The following is an 18,756-nucleotide window of genomic DNA, read 5'->3' on the forward strand; positions in this document are numbered from 1 at the left end:
TCTATGAAAGACGCATCTGGGATCTGACATTATTCAAATACATAGTAGCTTTTTTTTTTAAAGCATCCCAAATGCAGCAGTCTCAGACAAGACAATTAGTTTGTGCAACCATTAGGGCAGCTAACAGATGTGTGACTTATGAATAATAGTAAATGCTGGGGAGAACTGGGATCCTTGAATACTGGACACATTTACATTCATTCAGATATTTGGGAGATAAAATTTTAAACTCAGTAATCAAATCTATCTTCAATTTTGGATTAAAAACCTCCTAATTAATTTTAATAAATACTCCTGTTCTTTAGTCTAGTCTCTTCTCAGTGTATGCCTAGTATCATTAGCATTAACAGTAGATATGCACTTGTATTAATTTGCAAAAAGTCATTGTAATAGTGATGAGATTGGGGTCCCACATAATTAATATAAATAATATTTAAAAAATTTATTAAAATCAAGTTTGTAATTGGCTTTTGTATCAGAGACAAATCTTAGCGCTTTCCTTCCAAAAGTCCCTCAAAGGATCTAAAACAAGAATGCAGAGGCACCAACCAGAGAAATGAGTAACTGCACTTCAGTAGATATCAAAATGGATTGAATAAACATCATTAATATTGAATTAACCTGAAAAATGTGCTTTTTTCCCATGCATGCATTTAACCTGATTATTACTATGTAGAGTGGGCCTGAGGTAGTCAATATTTTGGAGACTATGGTTTAAACCACATCAAGGTATTGAGGTAAATTTCCCTGCTGAAAGAGCTCAGTGATCTGGTCTGGAATCAAAACGTCATTTTATATTTTCATTTCTACCTTCTGCTTACCATTTTCTGTTTTGTAATTTACAATCAATATTTACAATGCAACAAACAGCCATCCTTAAAGGATGCTCCTTATCCCCCAGATCAATGATCTGGGCTGAAAATTCTTACGAGCTCACGAGGGGGCTTCACAACAGCTTTTACACTGGCCTCAGAAACACTGTGTGTGAAAGCTTGTTCCGGTTCAATACAAGAGATTAAATGGAAAATCCCAGGTAGGAACACACTTTCTGAGTCAAAAGGAGGACTGCATATGATCTGTAACTGCTTCATGTGCAGCAAAGATTTCTATGAATAAACCCAGATAATTCACTCTCCAGTGCTGGTTGTTGACATTAACATGTAAAAGCACAGAAGTGTTTTTCCATTACATGTCACTGTCTTAAACTTATTGGCACTGTAACACTCACAATTTACATATCACTTCTTCAGTGAAAATCCAGAATTCCTCCCATGTGGTGCCTTTAGTTTTATAGTAGGGCTGTGATTCTGCAGACTTGTGCAAGAAAACTTATGCGCTTCACAAAGCACAGGGAAGAATGGAGATGCAGCAGGATCTTACTTAACAGTGCATATGCAAGCATTCACTATTTTAACATTTACAATACTCCTTTATGTCAAAGCGATAGGAAATGTATTCTGTGATTGCAATGGTTTTAGATATGCAAAAATATAAACAGATTAAATGAAAGACAAAGCTGGCAGTGCAGAATGAAAAAAATGTACCTACAGAAGTCCATGTATTTACTAATATAATTTCAGGTACTCTGACTAGCTTCTTGAAATTATGCTTCAAGAGTTCGAGTGAAATCTCTTTTCAGTGTGAAAATAAGAATATTTGGTAACAAAATCTTTTCTATTACCTTAGGATTTTCTGTGTTTTCACTGATCAATAATTGATCTGAAATTTCCTTCAGTGCGATGACAGTTCCCTGTAACAAATGACAGTTAGATAGTCTGATTGCAAACGCTGCTCCCAGCCAGTGACTCTGTTCCACTGAAAGCAATGGCAAAAGAGAGGACAATTTTCTTTTTTTAACCAGATCATGTGCTTAATTAGCAAAACATTCTAGAAGAGATGCTTTTTCTACTTAAATTATATTTCAGTAGCAGGAGCAACAAGCCTTATAAGAGGGCAATTCAGATGACAAGAGTTACAGTAATTTTACAAAAATTGGAATTGTTTGGTACCATTCTGAAGTGTTTGACAAGATCTTTAAGATGAAGATAATCTCTGAGACACACTATGATTTCAATGAGAGTACTAAAAGTATGATACACTAAGAACTGAACTAAGATCTTAGAAAAGAAGTACAGTTTAATAATTTTCATACTCATAAAGGCTCCTAAAACTCCACAGGAAAAAGAAAGCATTCTCTAGGTTATCTGTTCCTTTGCCTTTTTGGGTAAGGGCCTTATTCACTTTAATTTTTTTTTTTCCTCAAAGAAGCTAAAGCATTTTAAAGTTAGGGTTAAGAGAAGAATGACTTAAGAGTATTTAACTTTGTCTTCACTTAATATAATCTAAAAGTTGTTTTACTCCTTAGTATAAGTTTCTGTGATTAGATGTCATCCTGGCTCAGAGGCAGAGGGGAAAAAAAAAAAAAAAGAACTGAGTGGCTAGTCTAACCTGGGTCAGAGGGAGGAGGCTCTGCCCTTCGCATGCCAGGTAGTTCTATGCAGAGCCATTTTACGTCCCTTCTTTCTCTAGCTGTAGTTTTAGTCACTGTATTTTCATGATCCACCAGTCTCAATCTCACTCAACCCTTCTTTTTACTGTACATGCTCATGGATAAAGGTGTTCCCTTGTGTATCTCTAAGCGCTCTGGATTCCCCTATGTATAACAAACTGCATTCAGTTCTTAACCTTCTGAAGGCTGCAATGTTTGGTCCACAAACTATTATTAAACCATTATTAAAGATGTTCTTCAGAAAACACCCTTCTGAACCATTTTAATGTATGTAAGAATAATTAATGTTATCTTGCTCTAAAGAAAATATTCTTGCTTTAAAAATACTGAGCTACATTAATTTCAATGTATTTAATACAAATCCATGTGAAAGTGCAGCTTACTTCTCAGTATGTGTGCAGTTAGACTGCACTGCATATGCCGATGAACAGGGGTGCACTTGTGCTTCAAGTGGTAAGGAGGTGATACAAGAATTCTGCACATCACAGGTACATGTCCAAGGTAGATTGTCATTTCCCAAACACACTTTAAATGACACTTGTGTGCCTTAACTTTTATTTTCAAATTTGTATCGAGTTTTGCATTGTGAGTAGGATTTAAGTATCAGGACATACAATTAAATAAAAAATTGATAAATTATAGGATCTAAAATTATATTTAAATAGATTTACTTTCTACAAAAATATAATTACACATAATATCCCAGGTATTTTCTGTAATTAATACAACACATAATTCAGTGAAAAGTTTTACAATCCGATGAGGTATAGCTGTTTGATTTTCAAGTTATTTAAATGGTAACTTAGAGGCACTTCCTATTAAAAAAATATTAAACATACCTTCTGCTGCATTAACTTTAAGTGTGAAACACACTCATTATAGTAAGTCTCAAGTCCATTTTCATATTGTTAAGTTGTTCCTCTCTCTGATGGACTGCTCTAAGGACTTGCAATTAACATTGACAACTTTTCATTATATATAATGAAAATATACAATTTCCCTCCAAAATTAACCAGTTTTCTTAGTGACTAAATTGAAAACTACACCCTTTTTTTTCCCCCCCTAAATGTCCTCATTTATAGTTCTTGTGAGACTTAACATAATTTTATGCTTTGGTCCCCGAGACATTCTGTAACATCTTATCAATTGTTTGTAGTAATATTTACTCAGTGTTGCCAAACTAAGGTGAGATTTTCATATATGACAGGTCAACCAAGAACATTTTGTAGAGTTACTTAAGATAATCAGTTTCCTCATAGCTTTTAATATTCTTCATAAAAAGATTTAACAGTTATCTCCACTCTTTTCTAATACACAGTATTAAGAACTAAATACTTTGGATTTGTTTGGGTATGTTCTTTTCAGCCAGTCAGGCTTTTTGCTGCTGTTAGCCTAGTTTTCAAACAAGTCTGTAAAAAGTGGCATTTCAAAAGTGTAATTTTTCCAGTTTTCAGTTTTCAGAGGTCTTGATAAACACCTGAAAAAAATCAGAGGATAAATTATCATCTAGAATGTGCCAAAACATTGACTGAAACATCAGCTTTCCCCTCCTTGCAAGCATGGCTGTAGTTTAAAGTTCTAGTAATTCTCTTCAGTGACTTCTGAATGTTTTCTACTTATGGGTTCACACACATTCAGATACTTGGAGGAAAGAAAACAATCTGTGTTCATCTGAAAATGTTTGCATATTATGACTAATATCCAACGTGATGACTGAAAAGTAGCTAAAAAAGCTTAGCTGTCTCTTTTGGTTGGTTTGTTTACTTTCATGACAACCATGACCCAGATTCTAGTTACCGTACTTACAGTGTTGCAAAAACTGGAGAATCATCCCATTCAAGCATTTTCAGCACTTTTTCTGTGAAGTAAATTTAATTCCTCCCTTGAATAATTAATATATTTCTCCGCTTGGGTAAGTTTTTTCGCACAAAATCCCATTCAAAATTAGATGAAAATTAATGAACTATATGGTAGGAGGAACTGAAACTGATTTAATAAAAGACTTATTAAAATGCTTCCCAGATGCTTACCTCACTAAGTATTGCCCATACAGGAGAATCAGAATTTACTGATAAACGTATAGCCTGTATTTTTCCTACTGACAGACTGATGCTGCCCTCTGAAATTCCATTTTCAAAAGTACCTAAATAAAAATTAAAACAAGATCAGTACTGGTATGTATTAGAACAAAATACACTTCCAAGTGAACTTATGTGAAGGTTCTAAATTACAAATTATAAATTAACTCCAGCAATGCAACATTAGGAAAAAAAAAACATTTGGAAAAGCTCAAACTATAAAAACTGAAAGATGAAGCTATAAACAAGAAGAATCCTACTGAATATAATGGTTCATTTCTTCAGTCAAAGCAATTAAGAGCTTGAAAAGAATGCAAGAAAATAAAGAATCTATGACTGCAAATGTTAAAAAATAAATTTAAAAAAGGTAGCAGTGCCAATATACATATGATCCACATGGTCATGTTAAAGAATCTAAAAGAGCTTTTCTCAGAATTATGATTATTTTTAAAAGAGATACTAGGAATCATGGACCAATTCTGATATATTCCTTCCCCATTTTTTTTTGCTTTTCAACTAACCTTGTTAAACTGGCATATAAGCATTGCAGCAGAATGAAAAATGCTCATCCCACATATGACATTCATTTCCTATCAACTTGCATGTGCAACTGTGAGTTGACATCATTTGGTTTTAGATCTCTAATTTGAGGGAAAGGGCCAAAAGGAGGTGGGAGAGAGATGCAAATTAAAGCAAACAAAAAGTGATGGTAAGGTGAAAGTGACGTGTCAGGAGAAAAGAGCAATTATGTGGTAGGAGAGGCAGAAAAGACAGCAGCAAGCAAAGCACATTTCCTAGTAGTCCATTTTTGTTCACATAGTGGCATTTTAGTTTAGGTAATGGTAGACACAAGACCTTGGCAGGTGTGTGGAGTATCTGCAGTTCATTTAGAGAAGAGATCAAGGACTGCCCTGAGGAGGGGAGAATGGGGAAGCTGGGGCATGGACAAAAACAAGGGAGATGCATTGTGTTATGCTTCATCTTCATTTCAGGTTGGAGCACAAGTTACTGTTGTCATAATCAATAAAGAATTCTTCTCTTCAGCTAAGGCTACAAAATCCAACCAGAATGAATTATCTCATTAAGGCCTTGCAGAGAATGAATTTTTCCTCTAATTAGATGCCTTGGCTTTTGCCACTACTGGTAGGTCTTTTCATTATTTAAAATGAAATAGGATAATAAGTGATCAAACATCACATTTGCAACATGCAGTAGCTCAAAGTGTTTCTTTTCCTTACTAGTTCACCTTGGAATATTGTATTTATTACAGAGTTAATGAAGTTCTCAAATGCAGAAATATCTTATATGTAAGAACAAAGTTTCTGGTTTTGAAGGTACAGTAAACAATTTACCTATCTTTAAATATCCATCTTTGGTTGCTGGGTAGTTGAATTTACTTCCATTGTCAACCAGTTCTTTTCTTACAGTTTCCTGTAACAAACAAAAGAATAAAACCTCCAACAATGTTAATAGGGCATGGCCTTTTATGCCAATATCATTCATAAAATGAAATAACATTGTGTTTTACAGTTGGAAGTGAGAGACTTACATCAGCAGGCAACACTTCCACAGTAGTGTTAAATAGTTTATCACCAGGGTGCTCCATGTTTCCACTTCTAAAGAGGTACCTGATGATAAGAGGAATATTACTATAAAAAGTATATTATTTCTGGGTATTGTATACTTCATAAAAAATTCTAGATGAGTAATTTTTTCTTATTCTGAAGGAAAATTTTAAACACACCTTCATCTTAATCAGTTGTGGGCCACAAAGAACAGAAATAGACATTAAAACTTTCAGATATGTGACCAAACCATACTAGAGGATTTACATTTTAAACAGAATGAGCATTAAACCCATCTTTCTCTGGAAACCATGGATACAACTGTACCTTTTTAGTACTCAAATCCCAAATCAACTAACTTTTCCAGGTCTAAAAGGCTAATGAAGATCTGCCTTCTGACCAGTTCCTATCATTCTAAGGCCTAGGTGAGATGGGCTTCTGGGGTACAATCGCAGAAAAATCGGTCTCTGCTAGACCACACGCTACATGCCAAGATAATCCCCCTCTATATCAATATTCATCAATTTGGGTGCTTCTAAATAATCTCCCATTAGCAACAGCATTGCCAAAGTAAGAATTCACTTATCAGTATCAGCTGGAAACACCTATGAGTTAAAAACAAACAAACCAACAACATCATTTTGTTTCTAATTTTCTGGCACTAGAGTTCTTAGGGTTTTGTATCCAAAAAGGGCTAAGGAAATTTAAAGCCTCAACCTCCCTCCTCCACCTTGAATCAAACAATTGAGACCTAAGAAAACCACAAAATATTAGAAGATTAACTATGTATTTTCACAGGTCGGCCATAGGTTGGGGAAGGGACCAGCCATAAGGCAATACCATATGTAAGCTAGCTTCATCCAGCTCCCACTAATAGGAAAATGCAACAATACAGGCTACTCAAGTTTCCCAAAGCACAGGCCAGCAAATTAACAGTGTTGGTGACAGAAATTTGCTCATGCTTCAGAGTTTATTATAATAACTGTCATTTAATGCTGATCACTAGATGGAGATACAGACTTGCTTTTTTACACCTTTTTTCATAATAAATGAGAAATCTAGAATCTTTGTAGAAATGAAAGTCTCTTACTTTTGCGACTGGTTAGAGAGGAACTGTGACAACAGTGAAGGAGTTTCCTGTCTGAATATCATTATAGAGAATATGGTAATTTGTGTCAGAGATACTCCCCTAAAGTCGTATAGGTTGCTGGGTTAGTTTTAACTCAGATCAGTTCCCCAATCTGACACGGGAAGAAGAAATTTTGCTGAAACAGGCAAGACTGCTTCTTTTGGTAGCAACATCAATTTGAATTGTTCATAGAGTAAATCATTCTGAAAAACACTTCTCTGTGTCAAATTACAGATATCTCTTCCTTTCAAAGAAGCACATGTTATTAATGTGAGAAGAGAGCAGACAGAAGACAGTTTTATCTTTTTTAAATGAGAAAAACGCTTAAGGTGGGAATTAACTGTAGATCCAGACATCTAAAGTTAGATCTCTAACTGTGAGCTAGGTGTTCAAGCTCCTATTATAGGCACTGACTAAATACAGTCAGTGAAGCCTAAAGAGCAACTCAGGTGACTAAACACAGGATGAGATGAATAGCTGGCTAGATTCCACTGACTGTATCAAGTAGATCTCTATCCTGTATAGCAGGAGCTTAGACACCTACCTCACATGTAGGTATCTCCACTGTAAACACCTATATTCAAGTCTCTGAATCTGTAACTGAAACCCACCTTTTATTAGTCCACACTTCATTTTTTGTCCACAATATTGTTATTTTCTCTTCGGTTTCATCTACACAGATAAGTGTCTGAATTGTTTGGGAAATGGCCTGTGAGTTGACATCATGTAAATAGCCTTTCTGTCAGCAACTATAAAAACTAAGCTCCATTGACTAAATTCATTAGTTAAAAAGCAATTCCTTTTAGAATTACCATAGTAAAATGTAGAATATTAAATATTTTAACTGAAGAAAGAAAAGGAAACAATGAAGAAGCTCTCTAATTACCAAGGAAGAAATGTATTTCAGTAGCAGAAATCAAGAAGGGGAGCAGATACATAGCAGATCATGAATTTCAGGCCAGTAACCAGGCCATAGTTTATGCAAACAACTGAGCACTGGTGATTTTGAGCAGATTCAGTCATTTCCAAAATGGAAACATGTAGACTTCCATATCATGTAATACTTACTTTTCTACTTTTAGTGGCTCTAAAAAGGTGAAGCTGATATAGTCCCCAGCCACGGGAGCCAAAGCCCAAAAACAGTCTTTTCCTTCATAAACTTTTTCCAAGGTATATTGCTGGAAAATTCTTAGGCTTGTATCCAGCTTTGCAGGTGGATTTTTATGTGCTTTATGTAGCACATTTTTGCCAAAATCTTTATCCTGTTGGATATAAAGAAATGTAATTTCATACATAAAAATATAGTGAAAAAATGTTCCAAAATCTTGAATTATTACAGGAAACTATTTCAGAAAATAAAGAGTAACTCAATGTCAAAAAATATTTCTAGTAGAAATATGATACTTACTTCAGTGAAATCACTGAGATTCAATGTTACAGTTTATAAATCAGAGCTTTACTGATTATTTCCCAGCTATCTAGATTTAAAAAGAAACTTCTTTGGGTTGCACTGTTTTGTGGTTGTCTATTATGCCTTCTATCAGAATATCTGCTATTGGCCTCTGCCAGAGGCTACATGAACCTCTGGTCTGATCCACTACAACAATTTTAATATTATCATGAGTGGTCTAAATGGCACTAACGGAACATTCCTGAGGTCTGATACCTCTTTGTTCTTGTCCTTAACAGATAAGTAGTAGATTCCTTGTTTGCCCTCAAAACTCTCCCCAAAATTCCACTGCCACCACTATAACCATGCCCTTGTTCTACCAGTATACCCCTCTTAATTATAAACCCTGGTATTTGGATTGTGGGCTATTTGGCCAAGAGGGACCATCATAACCCTTTGTGTTTGTATGGTGCATAGCACATGAAATCTTGTGCTGTGAAGAGGGTCCCTACTATGTGCAATGCAATGCTGCTATGACTGATCATGTATGCAGAGATCCACAGCTGTTTGTCAGGAGCATTGTGCACCACCTGCAATTCAGATGTTAGATTAATATTATCTCCAAAATCTGTAATCAAGCACTTCTTGGGTATAGAAATGCCATCTAATGTCAAAGATGCAGTGCTTGATACTGATATGAGAAACAAACCAAAACATAAGCATACAATCTAGAAATATGGGAGAAATTTCATATTCTTACTTTCAAATTCTGTATCTTTCCAGACAACGATGAATGAATTCCCACATGCTGAAAGAGAGATGGTTTAGCACGGATACGTAATTTTGCCTTTTCCTTTTCACAGTGTATCTAGAACGAAAGTAGAAAAGAGTGAAGTTTTGTTTAAATAAAGGAGATGCCAAGTAACATCAGTAAGGCAATTCCATTATGTAGTTGAGGGTACATGTGTTTGACCCATATTTACATAAATAATTCTTAGATGAACAGGCATGTTATATCAAACACACTGTTTCCAGAACTAGACTCAACTCCACACAGTGCTGTGTGGATTTGCAGGCTTAAACATCAGTAATTCAGGGATTTCTGCACTGTATCCCACTGTATATCATCAATTTCACCTGATTGCACCTCAGAGTAACAGAAACAGACCTCAAATCTGAAATGGTTTGATTTTTTAAACAGTGCATTCTGCTTCTGGCAAATATTGTTTTTAAATCCTCATTTTCAAATTTAGATATATTTTGTGATATCATTAAGACATACACCAGGAATTAAATAACTATCTTGGTACTGATGTCTGGGGTTCTTGATTTTTGTATGGCAGTAAGTTATTTCTTTAAATGTAACTTTTCCTCTATATCTAAACAGCAGCGTGGTTTGATACAATAAAGAAAATGTACTACATTAATATGTTGATGAATATGACATAAGGAGGCATAATGACTTAGAACAGAGCAAAGGGTTGAAATTAGGCTCCCTGGGTTCTACTCTCAGTTCTGCCGCTGAATTATTGTATGAATTTGGAGGATCACTTGATCTCTCTGTTTCCCAATTCTCATATCTTTAGATTTGAGACAATAATGTGTTTACTTCTTCAATAAAGTACCTTCAGTTCTATAAAAGAAATATGTTACATAAATTCTGTCAATGCCGTCTAAAGCTGGAAGTGATAAAGTCTTCATTCAACTAGCTTAAATACCAAAACTCGTAGGGAATTTATGGTTCTCACAGAGGTACTAATTAGAAGTTCAAAACCAATTGAAAGGCTATAAATAGAACTAAGTATTTTTACGTTTGTCCACAACAGATGTTCATCAAAACAAGGTAAAAAACACAATACTTGCAAACTGATTTATGGCCAGCTGTTTCTTTGAAAAGAATGCTATATCTTTACTAGAAAAATTCTGTATAAGAAAATAAATTTGTGGTCTTTCTACTGACAGGATTTGCAGTTCATCCCCAGTAAAAATATGATCTCTAGTATGTCTCCTTTCATGCCATGGCAGCACCACCAAAAGAACTACTTTTGGGAGCAAGTGAGAATGATCAGTAGCACAGGATAACTGGTGTGGTCATTCGCACAGAAACTGAGATGAGGCCTCTTGTTGGGCCAACTGTCAGGGCTCCCATCTTTGCAGCCTGACAGTCCCTACTACACTTGATAGCTCTGGGCCACTGCTAGTCAAATAGGCAGATAATGGTTCACAAGAAGTAAACATGATGTTTCTGAACCACTCACAGATCTGATGGCTCTGATCATCTCAAACTGTCTTTTCCAACTCAGTAAAAGGATGTAGCTGAATCTTCAAAAGTTAATACTCAGCCCAGGCCAGAAATGTGCCAAACACCTATCACCACAGGATGGCCCATACCCACCACAAACAGGTGTCCAGTTGACCCACCAGTGAGGCATAGTGTGTGATCACCCTAGTGAGACTCTCAGAGTGTTAGGATTTCTGTCATCTTGCCTTATCCGGCTCCTGTAGGAGACTCCAGCTTTAAAATCACGGCTTTAAACAGATGAGCACAGGAGGAGAATCTGGGATCACTGTCTATCCTTCTTCCACCCCCATTTCCTGCATTCTTACAAATAGTCCCAGTATGTTTCTGCCACTGCTCATTACCTCCCAGTGGTAGCATAAGATTGACTTGACTCAACAGGTCTTTTGCTACCCGCAGCAATTGAAATTGAAATTACAGAAGTGAAACTCACTAGAAACTTGCTGATACCACTCCACTTTGACTTGGCCAGAACAGAAGCACCTGATTTTTTTGTCTGCCTTTCAGGAACACAGCACTGTTTTAGGTATGTTTCAGGTCTTACAAGCTCAAACAGTCATTTTAAAAATTAAAGTAAAATATTTAATCTATAGCAGCTGAGGTTGGCACATTGTGAGAGAGATCTGGAATAGCTGATGTTAACATAGTAATATCTTTTTTTTAACCTCTGTTACCTCAGGCAGGCAGAGGCCTAAATTAGAGGTGCTTAAGGTTCACTCTAACTCCTAAGAGCCAGCCTAACCAAAGGAGTAGAATTTCAGTGCTTAATTCCATCTGTACAACATGAGAATGGAGACTCTTCAGTGGCATTGCTGAAGTGCAAAACCAGGCACCTTCTGCCTCCCCCAGGAGTCACCTTTTCTACACAGTAAAACTTGAACCCTGTTGATTCAGCTCGCCTCAATCACCAGCTCTGCACAACCTCTATCTTTCTCTTCTTCCTTATCAAGACAAAAGTAACACATGTGCAAACACCTGGAGTGGGGGCTCATTGCACTAATCAAATGAAACTCTTGAACCTTAAAAAACAAAGGAGCAGAAACCATAGTCATTCCTCTGTGGCATAAGTCTGTTAAATAAGAAGAGTGGGAGTAGTGACCAGCACCAAAGCCTGGTTAGAGAAGACATAAAGAAATACATAACATATCATTGGGTTCACCTATAGTGCTAGAAATGGCACCTTCCGCAGCTCAACACAACTGTTTCTTTCATTTTCTGTAAAAAGTGTCATTCAGTCCATTCAGTCTAAAGTTTTTCCTGTGTTTTTTTTTCAAGCAAACTCTCTCAAGTTTTTTCCCAGGTAGTAAAAGGTTTGAAACAAAACAGGCAAGTTCTGCTTCCTGAGAGAAAAGAAGTGGTATGCAAAATTCAGAGCAGCTGTGATTTTAAAATTGTATACTTTAATGACCTTCATGCTATTAGAAATGATGGTCTCTATAGGTTTATATATTCAGATTTTTACTCTGGTGCTGCAGCATTGCCTACGTGACCAGTTGCAGGCAGTTGTGAGCTTGCTCTGTCCATGTGCTGAGCTGACAGAGGTGAGGCAGCTCTGACATGGAAGTGTGAGTTTCTGTGAATCAGGCCTCTGGCAGGCCCTAATGGGCTCAAACCCAGTGTAGATCAATGCAGATCTACAGCAAATCTTTCCTCACAAATTCCAAACTGTATAAGTCAACTTTGAGTGATTTTTATGCTGTTTTTTTGAAAATAAATTATTTTGTCACTGATATTGTCTGAATATTATTTGTGCTTATAAGTTCATAGACATACTTACTTTATCCTTTTCTGGGTTGCAGACTTTAACCCAGAGTAGGTGGTCTAGAAGCCAGTCTATGGGCTTATCTTTATAGAACATGAGAAAAAATTCCACAATGAGTGGCAAGTCTTCTGATTTAAACAATTTTCCTGAAAGCAAGACATTATTAAGTTGCATATTCAAATATTTTTATTGCCGTACAGAAATCACTAACTTTATTTCCTCTACCCATAAGCACATGGATGCAGTTCTAACATTTAATGGAAATTTCACATAGACTCCAGCTTTGGAGATGATTTTCTTTTCCTCCAGCTTGTTGGGATTTTGAAAAGATTTCTGTCTCATGCCTGGAGATACTACCAAATAGTCAACCAGATGATCAAGCATGCAGTTTTAAATCCTAGTTCTAAACACAAATCTGCCAGTCACCAGTATCAGTTTGTCAGATGAAACAAAATCTGAATACTTCCTCAAAACGCTAGACATGCAATTTCACTGGCAATAGTATATTAAGACCTAGAGATGAAAAAAGTTGCTTTGTAAAATACTATCCTTATTCATTTAGCTCTCCTGATATTTTTAATAGCAGATTTTGTTACATTAAATTTATTTGTTCAACATAACACTGTTAATGGTATAAGATAAATATCACAAATAAATTCTAAGAAAAAATATAAAAAGAAATGTACTACTACAAAAATAATAAAAAATCTTCACTATAAAATGCTCCACAAAGGAAAGCAGATATTTCATAGGTTGCGCAACTTCCATTCTTGCAAAGACTACATGCTACAGGAGCATGTGGTGCCCTGAGGTGGAACGATTTGCTTCTTACGGGAACCCAACAACTAGATCCTATGCTGAGGAGACTGCGCATTAAAAAGACATTGCCAAATAACATAGAAAGTAAGACTTCAAATGGGAGCTTCCCTAAAATTTTAGCATTTCCTGAAGAACCAAGGAAGTTTTGATACGTGAGTCCTTCCATGCTTTGTAATGTAATTCTGTGAGAGACCTACTCTATTTATACAGCTCTATGTTTGAGCCAAATCCAGCTGACCCTGCTGAGGCCTTAATACTTACCAATAAATCCAAGTTGGGAGAACTCAAGAATTATCCACTCATGGGACTGTTTGACAGCAAAGTTTTTTATAGCTTGAATATACTCAGGTTTGGCTATAATGTCATCTTCCAGCTGGGGAGAAAAAAAACAGAACAAGGCAAGTGGTGGTTTTTACTGCTTGCAGAGGGGGTGGTAATGTTGCCACATGTGAATGACAACCACATTGTGCTTGACTTCTGTACAGCATTTACCAAAGTTGTGTCAAACTAAAGTGCATTGCTACCTAGCTTCTACAGATATCTCTGTTTCAGTATCGTTCATTAAATATTTATTTACAGGAGTGACCATAACACACTGAGTACTTCCCACTTTTTCAAAAAAGGAGAGGTCTCCACCTTAAAGAGCTAACACTCAAAAGTAAAAAGGGAACAAACTGAAGTTAAGGGAGAGGACAGTAGACAGTTTGCACTGAAGTTGTAAAAAGCATTGATAAGCAGCAGGAATAAGCTGTTTGGAAAGGGAGACATCAAAAGCAAAATGGTTAGAAGCTTTGTAGATTAGTCTGGGCAGACTTTGTCATGCCTAAATGGTGACATCGTAGAAGAACTGGGGATACTTACTGAGACACTAGTAGGAAGTGAGGTGTTTCAGAGAATACTAGCCATGAAGGAAGGAACATGCTGTGAAGCACAATGAAGGACAGAAACACACAGAGCTTTTAAGGTGTTGTAAAGGCTCAAACTGGATACATCAGTAGAGCCAACTGAAGGATACTCAGAAGAGGAGGGTGATAGCCCCCAAGGGAATGAGAAAGGACTTTGCTGCATTTTTGTATGGCTTTCTGAGAAGAAAGGGAGATTGGGAAGGCCAGAAGTTACTCCAGTAACCAAAGCTGAAGAGAATGAGTCCAAACAAGAAGTTAAGACGTAACAATGCAAAGAAAATAAGTAAATTTCAGAAATAATTAAGGAGTAAGCAGTTCAGGGTTTGAATTTGGCATGGATGTGAAAAACACAGAAAGAAGAGTCTAACCCCTCAGGAAAATGTTGCTGGGGTGCAGTTTAATGATACAGTCAAGCTGATCTAACTGCTCTCCTTTATTGTTCCTGGTGCTTGTCTGATGGCATTGGAAGCTGGTTCAGAGAGCTAAATAGGTAGAAAATTAATGCTATCAGAAAAAAAAAAAAAAAAAGCATAGTTTCCTGCCAATTTTGTACCCTCAACTAACTCAGTGCTAAATCAGCAGTAATAGTTCATGGGAGACAGTAAGGAGGGAGCAGGCCCACAGTTTTCAGATGAATTTAACCGCTATTATAAGCAGAGGGATGGGGGGCGGGGGGAAATGGTGTTGTTAATAGTGAAACAAGGGGGACGTAGAATGAAGCTTGAAAGACAAGATTAAGAGATCTGTTTTGACCCTATGAGCTCCTGCTATGATATCAAAAAACAGATGGAGATGAACTGAGATCAAGATGTACTGAGATTAACACAATCTGAGATCTGAGGTTTGAGCTGAGGTGACAGTTATACAGCAGAGAACAACAAAAAAAAAACAACTTACAAGAAATTCTGCATAAAATCAAATGAGCTAAGAGGATTATCCAATGGCTAGATGTAAAGGGAGAAGAGCAAGGAATCAAAGAGAGTTTCAGAGAATCCTCAGAATTAAGTGGAAGAGACACCCAAAAAGGAGGAAAAACAGAGAGAGCAGTATCTCAAAAACCCAGTGAGACCACCATGCCAAGAAAGACTAGAAAAAAATGTAAAAAAGCAGTAAGGATGAAGAATACAGAGGCACTGATGCAAAGTGGATGTAGATGTGGTTATGATCTGGAAGTAGTTTTGCACGAAAAGGAGCCTGAAATAGTATTTTCTGAAGTTGACTGTTGAAAGTGATTATTAGACAATGTAGTTTGACACCCTATGTAGCCTATGACATTAAAAGTCATTTAATTAACCCTGTACTGAGCCCCATAATTTGTGTTCAACTAAAGCATAACTTCCTGAAGAGCATCTGCTATTGCTTAGTGATTTCGGTGCCAGTTCTTTTTCAGTAAAGTATGCTACATACCCTTAACATTTAGTATGTTGTACCCAAATTCCAATTTCATTTTTTTCCTGTCTTCAGCTTATAGCCATTTGTCTTTCATATGCTCTTATCTGCCAAAGGAAGTTATGCAATGGCTGTACACCATTTGATCAGGAAGCGTAAGATAAGAACTGTCTAGTCCATTTGCCCAATTGCCATCTGAAGGACAGCAGAGCATGTGATCACAGCTTATTTCCCTTTACTCATCAGTACTTTCTGATGAAAAAAAGGTATGTGCACAGTAGCAAAGAAATGTAAATTTCCTAAATGACAGACAATAAAAGGGGTTTCCATTCCTTCTTCTTATGTGGCTTATCTACCTAAGAGAAGTTAAAATGAAGAAGTAACAGAAAAGCAATACATATCCCATATACGATAGAAGTGTAGGCATTGGACAGGAAAGTATTTTCCTTTTCATGTTTCTTTCTAAATTATATTAACGTATTTTTATATTTTAAATCACTATTCAACAAATATGCAAACACTGTGAAACTGAAAAATCTTATTCTCTCATTTTCCACATACAACAAACAGCTAATAGTTCATTCCATTAAGATCCTGTAATTTTTTTTAGTATGAACACATATAAAATTTCAGATAAAAATGCACTTTCATGAAAGTCATTCCTTTTTGAAGGAATAGGCTAAAAAAAGGCTATTTGGAATAGGCAAATAAAAGACTTGACCTAGAGCCTACTGGAAAAAAAAAAATTAATAGAAAACCTCCTAATGACTTCACCAGGTTTTTGCTCAGGCCTTAAAACCATTAAATAGATATACTAGAAAAATTATTTTAATCTCCGTGTCAGATAAGTGCTACTGGCAATGTATTTTGTCAGTATATACATATGCGTTGCATAGACACAGTGCATCTCCCCGAACCCCCATAAGGGGAAAAAAAACCACCTCATGAAGTGGAAAAAAAGTACAGAAGTACTTCAATTAAGTAAGTCTGAGTTTATAACAGATTTTAACTGAAGATGCTAAAATGTATTTAACATTCTATTTTCAGTTCCCCTGAGTGCTCATAGAAAACGCTTCTGAAAAACTGCTGTATTTGAGTTTCACAAAGATGGTCTCAGCTTTGAAATCTATAATTACTTCAGAATGAAGTGTGTCTACGTGGACACAAGGAACAAATGCATCTCCTCTCAGCTAGGATGAGATTTGAATGCCTGCTTTTATGGCTGTGTTAAAATCCCATTATCTTGGTTCTGACATTATTAGAAGTGTCTCAAGAGGCTCTGGTGGACTCCAGGAAGTACAGTGGAAGTATAAACAAGTATTTCAAAGTTCTCTTAGATTTTTATTAAGAAAACCTCACCGAAAAAATGGAGCAGTAGCATATTTAAAAAAATATATATATAAAAGTTTTAAGTAGAAGAAACGACTAACTGACAGAATTGTCTTTTCTTCTTTTTTCAAAGTTTATTTGAGATCAGTAGGTCAGGTTCACCCACAGTGTAACTCCTTTAAATTCAGTGGACTTCACAAAGCTACTTGCTTAAATCCTGATTCAGCAGTATCCTTGAATGAATGTTTACACATTTATTCAGCAAAGGTCTTAGCTGGTTCATAATATCAACTGTTCTGTAAACTTCAAGACTAATTATGCAGGCTTATTTTCTTGCAAAACTCAAAAGTTTGTATTATTTAACAAAATGATACTATTCCTGAAAAGACAGTAAAATAAAAACTGTGCTAGCTCAAGTTTTTCCTAAGATTACTGAAGTAAATCTTAAATTTAGTATCAAATGGAGGAAAGGCATTTTTGGGTTTTTTTGTTTCCCAGTAGTACAAGGTTTCCAAATGGTGGTCCTGATAAATCTCTGCCTGGAGGGAGACCATAACAACTCTATGGCAGCATGTCTTCATTCTTTTCAGCTGTACTCTACAGAGAATTTTCGGGGCAGACCAGAAACTGTGGTAGAGAAGCAGCTGCAAACTAGACACACAAGTTAAAAAAGTGGATATACTAGAAAAGGATCAGAGAAAAGCATAGTTTCTAAGAAAATTCTGAATGCAGCCACAACTATCATCAGACCATCACAATCCAGGCTTTGTTCCAAATGACACAGTTCTGGCCTTGTATAACGTCTCAGGTAAGAAAAAACACGTAGTATTTGTATTTTTAAAGAAATTTGAGAATACATAAGTCATTGCCATGCAAACATGAATCACTGGAGAGGTTTATAATATGACAACATCAGTAATAGAAAGGGACGTTAAGCATCTGACAGCATTCTTACCATTTGCCTCGCCATGTTTCCCATGCCTCAGTGCTTCTAATGCACTTAATAAACTTGGGCAGCATTCTTAACAAGATATGAAAATCTCAGGAAAATACCTCATTTTCAAGCAAATCTTAAGTGTTTAGTGTACACCATTTCTCTTTGTCCATCTGTCTCCTAAGTGCCTATGTCAAATTTGAGAACAGAGCTTAGACTCTTGAGTAGCCAAGCTCAATTGTATTTGTGTTACATACTGACAGGAATTGTATGCGATGTCTGTGCTTTTGGTTTTCTCTTCTGCTCCTGGGAATTTGCGTGATGTACTCATGTGGTATTGAGTCTGAGGGCTGTTCAAGCTGGACAAACCTCAGGAAAACTTTAAGAACTAAGCAAAATGTTGATCTGAGTGTCTTTAAAACTATTAACATTCATGAGCTATTAGAAATATTTGGGATCTGTTCTATTATTGAACAGTCTTGATAAATTTGGGGATTTCTGGGGGAAGAACTCCATTTTCTGATTCCATAGCTACTACTGAAAATTTGGCATTAAGTTAACAATAGCTTCAGGGAAAATGAGTAAGGCTGAGAAAGTCTCTATGTTCCAGTCTTTTGCTTGAATGGATCTCACAGATCTGCAAGATCC

The 18,756-nt window shown here is 36.2% G+C and overlaps 1 protein-coding gene across 1 annotated transcript in view; it reads right to left on the bottom strand.

Moving 5' to 3' along the window:
• Positions 1 to 3,851: 3,851 nt before the first annotated feature.
• The window catches only part of MGAT4D (MGAT4 family member D), a 39,103-nt gene continuing 24,198 nt past the window's right edge, over positions 3,852 to 18,756 (bottom strand). Inside the window, exons 8-15 of the mRNA XM_067297107.1 lie at positions 13,813 to 13,924; positions 12,748 to 12,878; positions 9,432 to 9,539; positions 8,350 to 8,543; positions 6,137 to 6,215; positions 5,940 to 6,018; positions 4,540 to 4,652; positions 3,852 to 3,986 (exon numbers count right to left, since the gene is read on the bottom strand). Of these exons, the coding sequence (XP_067153208.1) occupies positions 3,960 to 3,986; positions 4,540 to 4,652; positions 5,940 to 6,018; positions 6,137 to 6,215; positions 8,350 to 8,543; positions 9,432 to 9,539; positions 12,748 to 12,878; positions 13,813 to 13,924 (843 nt within the window). The 3' untranslated portion in view covers positions 3,852 to 3,959. The remainder of the gene's footprint in view (positions 3,987 to 4,539; positions 4,653 to 5,939; positions 6,019 to 6,136; positions 6,216 to 8,349; positions 8,544 to 9,431; positions 9,540 to 12,747; positions 12,879 to 13,812; positions 13,925 to 18,756) is intronic.

This window comes from Apteryx mantelli, chromosome 5 (assembly GCF_036417845.1).
Source record: "Apteryx mantelli isolate bAptMan1 chromosome 5, bAptMan1.hap1, whole genome shotgun sequence".
Classification (NCBI taxonomy): Eukaryota; Metazoa; Chordata; class Aves; order Apterygiformes; family Apterygidae; genus Apteryx; species Apteryx mantelli.